This window comes from Henckelia pumila, chromosome 1, assembly GCF_033568475.1.
Source record: "Henckelia pumila isolate YLH828 chromosome 1, ASM3356847v2, whole genome shotgun sequence".
Lineage (NCBI taxonomy): Eukaryota > Viridiplantae > Streptophyta > Magnoliopsida > Lamiales > Gesneriaceae > Henckelia > Henckelia pumila.
The window spans coordinates 151,203,848-151,215,742 of NC_133120.1; the positions used below are offsets into that span (position 1 = coordinate 151,203,848).

Here is an 11,895-nt window from a genome sequence, read left to right on the forward strand (position 1 = left end):
TTATCGTATGGCACTTGTTGAATTGAGAGAATTGAAGGAGCAGCTTAAGGATTTTATTGCCAAGGGATACATCAGACCTAGTGTATCGCCTTGGGGTGCTCCTGTTCTATTTGTGCGGAAGAAGGATGGTTCTATGCGGCTCTGTATCGACTACCGCCAATTGAATCAGGCTACAGTTAAGAACAGGTATCCTTTACCTCGAATAGATGACCTTTTTGATCAACTGCAGGGTTCTACTATCTATTCGAAGATCGATATGAGGTCAGGTTATCACCAGTTAAGAGTGCGAGAGGAAGATGTGCCTAAGATCGCATTCAGATCGAGGTATGGTCATTTCGAGTTTATAGTCATGCCGTTCGGTTTGACTAACTCTCCAGCTATTTTTATGGGTTTGATGAACCGCATCTTTCAGCGTTATTTAGATGAGTTCGTCATTATCTTTATCGATGATATTCTTACCTACTCGAAGAACCGTACTGACCATGCAGAGCACTTGAGGACTATATTACAGATCTTACGAGTGGAACAGTTGTTTGCCAAGCTGTCGAAATGCAAATTCTGGTTGGATCGAGTTGTTTTCCTCGGTCATATTATTTCAGGAGATGGGATTTCTGTCGATCCCAGCAAGATTGAAGCGGTTATGAATTGGCCTATACCTACATCAGTACCTGAGATCCGAAGCTTCATGGGTTTAGCTGGTTATTACTGTTGTTTCATCGAGGGTTTCTCGTCTATTGCCAAGCCAATTACCCAGAAGAATGCGCCTTTTGTCTGGACTGTAGTTTGTGAGGCTAGCTTTGTTGATCTGAAGAGGAGACTGACCAGTGCACCAATTCTTTCTATTCCGAAGGGTACTGGAGGTTTCACAGTCTATTGTGATGATTCTAACCGAGGCTTGGGTTGTGTTCTTATGCAGCATAAGCATGTGATAGCGTATGCCTCAAGACAGCTGAAACCGCACGAGACTCGTTATCCGGTTCACGATTTTGAACTAGCTGCGATTGTCTTTGCTCTGAAGATCTGGCGTCACTATCTTTATGGTGAGTCTTTAGAGATCTTTTCTGATCATAAGAGCCTCAAGTACTTATTTTCGCAGGCAGAGCTGAATATGAGACAGTGAAGATGGTTAGATCTGTTGAAGGATTTCGACTGCGAAATAAAGTATTATCCCGGGAATTCGAATGCAGTTGCAGATGCCTTGAGCCAAAAGCTTTGTTCTTTATCTCTTTCTACTATCGGTGTTTCTCAGTTGATCGAGAATTGTTGCTCTGCTTTAGAGTTTGAAACAGATAGGAAGACTATCAGAGTGTTTGCTATTCAAGCCGAGCCAGAGTTGTTTGTTGCGATCAGAGAAGCACAGAAGTCTGAGCCGAACATTCAGGTTTCAGGAGAGAAAGTCAGATCTGGGCATCAGTCTGAATTCGAGGTTAGAGATGACGTCTTGTTTTTGAATAACCATCTTGTTGTGCCAGATATTGCGGAATTGAGACAGCGTATTCTCCGAGAGGCTCATTGCAGTCGGTTCAGTATTCATCCTGGAGGTCGTAAGATGTACAACGATCTGAAGAGTCAGTTCTGGTGGAAGAGAATGAAGAGCAACGTAGCGAGGTTTGTATCTCGTTGTTTGAACTGCCAGCAAGTAAAAGCAGAGCGGAAGCGACCAGGAGGTCTTTTGCACAGTCTATCTGTTCCTGAATGGAAATGGGATAACATTTCTATGGATTTTGTCACGAAGCTACCACGATCCGTTCAAGGATGCGATGCTATTTGGGAAGTGATCGACCGATTGACGAAGTCTGCTTGTTTTATTCCGTACAGGATGACGTATCTTCATGATCAGATGGCTGAGCTTTATGTTAGCAATGTTGTGAGATTGCATAGGGTGCCGAAGTCGATCGTGTCAGACAGAGACCCTAGATTTACTTCGCACTTCTGGCATAGTTTGAAAGAGGCACTTGGTACTCGATTGCACCTGAGTACATCTTATCATCCTCAGACAGATGGACAGTCAGAGCGGACTATCAAGATGTTAGAGGATATGTTACGAGCGGTGGTGCTAGACTTTGACACTAGTTGGCAGGATTCTTTGCCTCTTGTCGAGTTTTCTTACAACAACAGCTTCCAAGCGAGTATCAATATGGCGCCTTTTGAGGCTTTGTACGGCAAGAAGTTCCGATCTCCGATGTTTTGGGATGACTTGTCCGAGTCACCAGATTTTGGACCGGAGATGCTTAGAGATATGGCAGAGCAGGTTAAGATCATTCAGACCAGAATGAAGTCGGCTCAAGATAGACAGGCGAAGTATGCGAATGTCAGACATAGACCTCTGAGTTTCGAGCAGGGAGACCGTGTTTTTCTTAAGATTTCTCCGTTCAGAGGCACTGTCAGATTTGGTAAGAGAGGGAAGTTATCTCCGAGATTCATCGGGCCGTACGAGATTCTCGAGAAGATAGGCGATCTTTCTTACAGACTTGCACTTCCTCCGTCTTTATCTGGTATTCACGACGTTTTTCACGTCTCTATGCTGCGAAAGTATCATCCAGATCCTTCACATATCCTTCAGCCTGACGAAGCCGAGTTAGACGAGACTCTGAGCTATTTTGAACGACCGATTCAGATCCTTGATCGGAAAGAAAAGCAACTCAGAACCAAGTTGATTCCGTTAGTGAAAGTGCAGTGGAGCCGTCACGGAGTCGAGGAAGCGACTTGGGAGACAGAGTCTGACATGAGACAGCGTTTTCCAGAGTTATTCGGATGACGTGAGTTCTTCTTACTGTCTTTAGTTCCTTATTCTATCTTATGAGTTGTGGTTCTCGTTGATTTCAAGGACGAAATCTTTTCTTAGTGGGGGAGAATTGTAACGCCCCGTTTTTACCTTAAATGAGTTTATTTGAGTTAATCAGAGATTACAGAGTTCTCGAGCCGGTTTGATTTTTGATCAGGGTCCTTTTTGCAAATTTTGGAAATTTCAGAGACTAAAACGCAAATATTGATTTTTATATATTATCTACACTTAGAATTGATTGGGTAAAGCTTTCATCTTCCTCTCCAAAACCGTGAGCCTCCATTGAAATGCCCCTTTTGAGTTTTGAGCTTTCAGATTTCCTTCCGAGCTCGATCCGGCCGTTGGAATTTATTTCTGAAGGCAGTTTAGCGATCACTGCAACGAGAGCTTCGTTCTATCGTAAGTTTTTCTACGATCAGATACATTCTAGTTTTTGGATGTTGTTAGAATCATTCTAGATTCGAGTATGTTGTTCTCTAAAGTGTTCTAATCGTTTATTATCTGTCGGTTTTGAAATAGAGCGACGTTCGGAATTGTTATGATTTTTGGAAGCCATTTTCTAAAGTTTGAGTTTTGATATTTGTTGGGATTGCCTTGTTGTTGTGGTATTATCATTGTTATGAAATTATATCGCTATTGAACTGCTGTATGCGTTGTCGGTTTGTTCAGTTATAGCCGTTATGCCGCCAGTTTGAGTTTTAGAGATTTGAACCATTTTTGGGTTGTTGGACTTTTTCTTGAGTTGAACGTTGTTGTTGATCACTTTTTGTCTCCGTACAGATTCGTTTGGAGTTTGTGAAGCCAGTGTTAATCAGCCTTTTGATTGTCAAGAGATTGGACGAAGAACGGTAAAGAGATTCGCCTTGAACCGTTGTTGTTTAGATTGTATAGCTTTTGATACAATATTTTGTTGTAGCTTAGCCAGAGTTGGAGCTACTGCATTGAAAGGTAAAAGCAGTCATCGTAGCGGGATAGCATACTCGGGACTGTTGGTTCTCGAGTTTCCCTTTTTAAATCACATATTGCATCGATACTTGTTCTAGCATGTGGAACTTGTATTTTGTTGATTGGTTGAGTTTTGTTATGTGGCTTATGTTATGTTTCTGTTATGCATTCATCTTGAGCCTACTTTGATTTCAGCGGACAGAACCGCCCTTTTTGTTTAGACGTTTAGGAACTATGATTGAGTGGCCTAGGTTGTAGTATTTCGCCTAGTGCTAGCATACTCGTTATGGTTGCTCAAAGTCTAGAGGAGTGGGATACGTGACACCACCTCGATTGGGAGAGTCGGTGGGTTGTTACGTGATCTCATCCTCGGGATCCCAAAAGCAGAGCAGTACTCCCTTGTTTATCAGAATTGATATCCTGGTTTTAAAGACATGCATATCATTAGCTTCGACTTGAATATGTTGTTTGATAGCATGTTGTATATTCATTACTTGTTATGTTGTTTTTACTAGGAATGTCATTCTCACCGGTTTATCCGGCTGTTGCTTTGTTTTGTATGTGTACTTAGCAACAGGTGGGACAAGACCAAGTCAGCGAAGGCCTGGTTAGCAACAAGAGGGAGAGCTAGTAGTGAGACTCGGTTTAGAAGTCGTGTCAGCATGTCTACCTAGTTGTATTTGAACATGTTTAGATATCGAACTTCGTTATATTATTGTATTGTTTATGTGAGCTGTGTTGAAAGTTTGTCGTTACAAATCCAATACTTTTGAGCGGTTGTGTAACCCTAGAATTTCATGTATTAGTTGGAGAACTTGTGATTGTAATGCATGATAAAATGTTGTTGGTTTTGGACTTAAGTTCTAGCATGATTTCTGCTGTTTCTGCTCTGTTTCTGTCATCGCTCGATCCGCAAGATCTTGCGGATCGAGAGAGGGCATTTTGATGCAGTTCTATTTTGGAAATTTTGTGGCTTGCTCGATCCGCAAGATCTTACGGATCGAGCGAGGGCTGAGTTTTCCGGGCAGTAACCTTGGCAAAAGTTGCTCGCTCGATCCGAAAGATCATGCGGATCGAGCGAGGCACTATTTTCAAAAAAAAAAAAATCTTATTGCTTTTAACCTTTGGTTATTGTATGCCTTATTGTTGTTTAATCCCAAGATCAGTTGTTTGGAATCGAGGTCTCACAATATCTAAGAAGTACCTGATGTTGGGCCTGATATGATCCAAAAAATGATTGAAAATGTGAAGCTTATTCAGAAAAGAATGAAATCAGCTCAGGACAGGCAAGCAAAGTATGAAAATATCAGACGACAACCTCTATCTTTTGATCAGGAAGACAGAGTTTTCTTGAATATTTCTCCGTTCAGAGGTACAGCCAGATTTGTCAAGAGAGAAAAGTTATCTCCACGTTTTATCGGTTCGTATGAGATTATTGAGAAGATAGGAGATCTTGCTTATCGACTCGCTCTTCCTCCATCTTTGTCTGGTATTCATGATGTATTTCATGTCTCTATGCTTCGGAAGTATCAGCCTGATGATTCCCATATTCTCCAGCCTGATGTAGCTGAACTTGACGAGACTCTCAGTTACTTTGAGCAGCCTATTCAGATTCTTGATCGTAAAGACAAACAGCTCAGAAACAAGATTATTCAGTTAGTCAAAGTTCAGTGGAGTCGACATGGAACTGAAGAAGAGACTTGGGAGACTGAGTTAGATATGAGACAGAGATTTCCATAGTTGATTCATTGATGTGAGTCCTTATTCTGTTTTCTGTTATTTTATTATCTTATGTGTATACAGACTGCATATACAGCTTGCTTATGATTTCGAGGACGAACTCATGCCTTAGAGGGGGAGAAATTTAAGGCTCGGAATTATTTAATTTTAATCCGAAAATATTTAATTTGGGAATATTTAGAGTTTAGAATTAAATTCTAATATTCTTAAATGAATAATGATTGAAATTGAATTAAATCAATTTTTTGGGGACTGGATTGAAAATAGCCAAAAGTTCAGGGATTAAACTGCAATTATGCTATATATATATATATATATCTCATTTTCACTTTATTTATCATCATTTACACGTGAAGGCATCAGAAGAAAGGCAGAACACGGTTGAAACCCCCCAAGACTCCATTTTTTTTTTATCTTCAAAGCTCCGTTAATTTTCGATCCGACCGTCAGAAATTCAAAATAAATATATATCTGCGATCACCGCTCCGAGAGCTATGTTTTGGTACAAGTTTCATTCACTTTTCTCATATTTGAATTTTATGTTGAAGATGGGTTTTTATGATTTTTGGATATATGTGTATATGAGTTAGCACCGATTATATATTCGCAAATAGATCGGTAAAAGACTGGCGTTCGGATTTGATATGATTTTATGAAGCTATTTCGAAAACCTCCTATTTTTGAATATCTTGGTTTGGCCGAGAATATGTTGATATGTTGGTGATTTAGATTGAAGATGATTGGTGTATTGAATTTGATATTGATTCGGGTGTCGGGTTTTAGCCGTTATGCCGCCGGTTTTAGAATTTGATAGTAGATACCAAATTAAGCGATCAGAAGGTCATAGCGGGTACATTTATGTTATTTGATATACCTGCTTTTGTACTCATTGATACTGGTGCATCTCATTCTTTTATTTCTGCACGTTTTGTAAAGAGACATAAGTTTTCATACATATCACTAGACACAGTGGTTGTTGTTTCTACTCCAATGGGTCAGTCTGCGTTGGCTAAGCGCCTAGTGTTGGGTTGCCCTTTAGAGTTCGAAGGGAATGTTTTGATGTCAAATATCATGATATTAGCACTGGAAGATTTTGATTGCACTCTAGAAATTGATATGTTGACAACATACCGAGCTTCAGTGGATTATTATCAGAAACTGGTGCGTTTTCATCCGGTTGGTGATGATAGCTGGTTCTTCTATGGTGAGGGAGCGCGACCTCAGATGCCTTTGGTATCCTCTATGAGAGCTTGTCGTGCTCTGGAGTCTGGTGGGGAAGGTTACCTCATTTATGCAGTCAATACATCCGCTGGAAGTGTTGGTATAGAAGCTTTACCAGTTGTGAATGAATTCTCAAATGTGTTTCTAGATGAGTTTCCAGGATTTCCACCAGCACGTGAAGTTGAGTTCGGCATATATTTGATGCCAGGGACTTCGCCTATTTCTCGAGCACCATATCGTTTGTCTCCGTCAGAGATGCGTGAATTGAAGAAGCAACTTCAGGATCTATTGGACAAGGGTTACATTCGTCCTAGTTTTTCTCCTTGTGAAGCGCCTGTTATATTCGTGAAAAAGAAGAATGAGTTTATGCGTCTATGCATTGACTATCGTCAGTTGAACAGGGTAACAATCAAGAACAAGTATTCTTTGCCTCGTATAAATGACTTATTTGATCAATTGCAGGGTACTTCAGTTTACTCAAAGATTTATTTGAGATTTGGATATCATCAGATGAGAGTTCGAGATCAGGATATAGCCAACACATCATTTAGGACCAGGTATGATCATTATGAGTTCCTAGTAATGCCATTTGGGTTGACTAATGCACCGGCTGTATTCATGGATTTGATGAATCGAGTATTTCATGAATTTCTGGACAAGTTTGTCGTCGTGTTCATTGACGATATCTTAGTATATTCACATGATGTGAATGAACATGCGTATCATTTGAGACTTGTGTTGCAGACTCTTAGGGAAAGACGGTTATACGCTAAGTTGAGTAAGTGTGAATTTTGGCTTGATTGTGTGGTATTTCTTGGCCACATTATATCCAGGGATGGAGTTTCTGTTGATCCGAGCAAGATTGAGTTGTAATGAATTGGTTGAATCCGAATACGGTAGCTAAGATCCGTATTTTTCTGAGTCTGGCTGGATATTATTGTTGCTTTATCGCGAATTTCTCATAGCTAGCTCAACCTTTGACAAAACTTACTCGGAAGAGCGTGAAGTTTGAATGGTCCTCAGAATGTGAAGAGAATTTCTGCGAGCATCGTAGGTAGTTGACTTCTGCGCCTGTGTTGGCGTTACCGTCTGCATCTGGAGGGTATGTGGTGTACACTGATGCTTCTCTTCAGGGACTGGAATGTGTCCTGACTCAAAACTTGCATGTGATTGCATACATCTCTAGACAGTTGAAAGTTCACGAGAACAATTATCCAGTGCATGATCTTGAGTTAGCAGCTATTGTATTTGCATTGAAGATATGACATCATTATCTGTATGGCGAGAGATTTGAGATTTTCACAGATCACAAGAGTCTCAAGTATTTGTTCACCCAAGCGAAGTTGAACACGAGACAGAGACGTTGGATGAATTTGCTGAAGGATTATGATTTTGAAATTAAATACAATCGAGGAGCTGTTAATCTCACTGTTGATGCCTTGAGTCGCAAGGTGCGTGTCCGAACTCCAGACTTGTTCTGTGGCAAGTGCAATTGAAGATTGTTGTTCTTCAAGGTATACCTTCAAGCATAAGAAAAGTATGCAGGGAATTCAAATGTTTGCAATTCTATCTGAGCCAGCTTTGTTTTCTCGGATTCGAGATGCTCAAATGTCTGACCCGAAGATCCAGCGTTTGGCTCTTTTAGCTAGAGATGATAGTACATCTGGATTTCATTATCAGTCATATGGTTTTCTCTATTTTTCTGGCCGTATTGTTGTTTCGGAGGATGATACTCTGAGGGAGGAGATTTTATCTCAGGCTCATCGTTATAAGTTGAGTATTCATCCAGAAAGCGAAAAGATGTACAAGGATTTGCGTACTAGGTTTTGGTGGAAAGGAATGAAGAGAAGTGTGTATCAGTATGTTTCTAGATGTTTGGTGTGTCATCAGGTCAAGGCAGAGCACCGACGACCTAGAGGATTTCTTAACAGTTTACCTATTCCTGAGTGGAAATGGGAGTTGATAACGATAGACTTTGTGACCCATTTACCGGTGTCCTCGAGGAATTGTGATGCTATCTGGGTTGTGGTGGATCGACTTACCAAGTCAGCACATTTTATTCCTTATAATCGGGACTACAGTTTTGATAGGATGACATGTTTGTACATCCAGGAGATTGTCCGATTGCATGGAGTGCCTTTGAGCATATTCAACGATCGAGACCCCAGGTTTACTTCCAGATTCTGGGAGAGTCTTCAGCGCGCCATGGGTACTACTCTTAGCATGAGTACGGCATATCACCCAGAGATTGATGGGCAGTCAGAGCGCACGATTCGTACTCTTGAAGACATGTTGCGTGCATGTTCTTTGGATTTTGGTTCAGCTTGGCAAGATCAGTTGTCATTGATTGAGTTCGCGTACAACAACAGTTACCATTGTAGTATTGGGATGGCTCCGTTTGAAGCGTTGTATGGACGACGATGTCGTACTCCACTGTTCTGGGAAGAAGTGGGGGAGCGAAAGGTAAAGGGACCAGAGTTAGTTCAGCAGGCCATTGATATTGTTGGACATATCAAGAAGCGAATTAAGACTGCACATGTAGTAGCCCGTATACAGAATTAACGATTAATAAGTATTTAATCGTGTAATTATGTTTGGATTAAGTAAAACATGATTAAGGAAATTCCAGAAGGGTTAACAAAGTCCAGAAATGGATCCAGAACACTCGAAAATGGTTTGGAGGGTCCCAAGATTCGAGTGGGATCGGAACCACCGATCCAGGATCGGAACTTCCGATCTTGGTGAGTTCGGAACCACATCGGAAGCAGGGAGATCGGAACGTCCGATCAGGATCTGAGCTTCCGATGGCTGTCGGTGACAGGTGTGTGGTTGCATGTGGACCGAATTGACATGTAGCGAACGGAGCTTTCGATCGGGGGAACGGAGCTTCCGATCTACACGTTCGGAGCTTCCGATCGAGGAACGGAGCTTCCGATCGATGCCTATAAATATGAGGTCCGAGCTCCTCATTTCTTGCCAATTCCGAGCTTATATCTAAGGCGTCAGTCTGAGCAGTTGTATATAGTTATCCCAGATATGGATACACTGTCATTTGCATGCATCATATTTGTATGTTTATCCGTGCTTTCGTATTGAGCTTAGAGCTCACGTCCAGTATTTTTTGTGTATCTGGATACCCTATTTCGACGGGGTAGATGTAGGTGCAGGATTGAGCACCAGGAGCCTGGAGGAGCCAGCGACCTTGAAGACAGCAGTATTTAGCTGTAGGTTTTTATCTAAGTAATTCGATTGGGTTGTATAAATTGAGTTTGTTAGTCGGTTGTATTCTGTCGGTCTGCTTGTATTTAAGTCTTCCGCAGCGATTTTATTTAATGCATGTTTAATTATGCTCTTAACTCTGATTAGGTAGTGGATTCGGGTCGGGTCTCTACATTTATTGGTATCAGAGCACTGCATGCAAGGGACTTAGGAAATTAATAATAAGACTTCTTGATTATCCTTGTAGGATTGATTGAGGCCTAACGAAAGAAGATTTGGTTCTTCATTGTCAAGGTTTGCGGCATGAGTCTTTACTATAAGGAATGCAGCAGTGATAAGAACACCAGTAGTAGCATATGAAAGAGTGGGTGCCCGGTGAGCCAACTTGTGGCTAAGGGCATTGATGACTCTTTGTATAAACAATCTTTTTGTTTAATATAATTTACACTTTTATTAATGGCAATGACTTTATCTTTCTTCATATTGTTATATTGTGATATACTATTGTTTTTTTGATAAAGACCTTGAATATAATATAGTGTATGTAAGATGTGGTAGTACATGGGGATGTCTATCATGAAACACATCTTATAGTCACTGTATATTCTAAACAGTTCCTAGTCGATTGAGCCGTCCGTTAATAAGGATAAGGATCGCTCGAGTTTGAGACTAGCATTTGCGATGCAGAGTACCACGTTTCATTGGTAAGGAACATAGAGATGTTCGAAGCATGCAAATGGATATTCATACGATGAATGATCGAACTACCCTATCCGGACATTCCAAGTGGTTATCACTTATCGAGTGGATAAAGTCCGCGGTTTTGGTTGTACACCATTACTCCTTACTACTTCAAACATCATTGAGACTTTATATGCTAGTACTGTGCTTTGACTCGTTTACCGACTCTATTGGGGTCATCAGGTGTCGGGATTGGGTACAGTTATGACACATATAGGAGTCGATGCTTTGTTGTCAAGGATTCACCACATACTTGCGAGTGTGGATATCCTATGCAATCTGAGGAGATATTAGTGTGACGAATCTCTGGCCAGAGTACATGATGTGTTTTAAGAAATGGTTTCTTAGTAGCACATGCGATGTCACTATTTGATCTTCAAGATGCATTGCATAGTTATCGAATCTCGAACGACTCTCGATTTACCAATGTTTGTTGATTCGATCGGGATATGAATGAAGGGACCGTACTATACGCTAACCAAAATCTATTGGTTCTTGCAGGCACTATTAGTGATACCTAGCGAATCATGGGGCGATGTTGCTAGGCGCTCTTACCATGATTCGATGGGCAAGTCGGAAATTGTTGTTCCGAGTCACAAGGAGTTGTGAGCCCACGGCTAGCTGTATCCCTGAACCATTGAGGGTCACACAGAGTAATGGATTTTTAATCCCCGTTGAGATAGTTAAATTTAAAGAGTTAAATTTAATGATCAAAGAAGTGGGACTTCTTATTTAAGAGTAGAGGAGTATGATTTTCTAAAATGACATAGGGATGGGCATTTTTGGAAATCACTGAATTCGGATTCAGAAAATTTATCTTGACTCTAAAAGATGCAGAAATGGTTTCTGTGAACAATGATGAAATTGGTTTATCAATCTGAGTCACGATGAATTTTATATTAATTTCTGAACATGCGGGCTTTGCTTGTCAGGCTTGAACTTATGACTAATGGGCCCTAAGCTGTTAGCAGCCCACATTATAAATAAGTTATTGCAGTACAGAAATTACACAACAGAGGTCATAATTTTCGAAAACCCTAGCTGTTTTTCTCTCTAAGTGGCCGCCCCCTCCCTCGCTACTCGGGAAAATCCAGCCTGTGAATTTTGAATTTACAGTCTGGTTTAACGGATCAAATTCGTTAATTCTCTTCGTAGAAACTTCTGATAGATTTTCTAGTGCAATCTATCAGAGGGATTAAATCTCTGTTCATGGACCTGATTGAAGAACAGTTCGTTCATCAGTT

General features: G+C 40.8%; 1 protein-coding gene across 1 annotated transcript; it reads left to right on the plus strand.

Moving 5' to 3' along the window:
- Nucleotides 1-6,328: 6,328 nt before the first annotated feature.
- LOC140874211 (uncharacterized) lies at nt 6,329-7,703 on the plus strand. Its single transcript, XM_073277495.1, has 2 exons — nt 6,329-6,881; nt 7,657-7,703. Exons 1-2 carry the CDS (start codon nt 6,329-6,331, stop codon nt 7,701-7,703), a joined length of 600 nt encoding a protein of 199 aa, XP_073133596.1.
- The last annotated feature ends 4,192 nt before the right edge of the window (nt 7,704-11,895 follow it).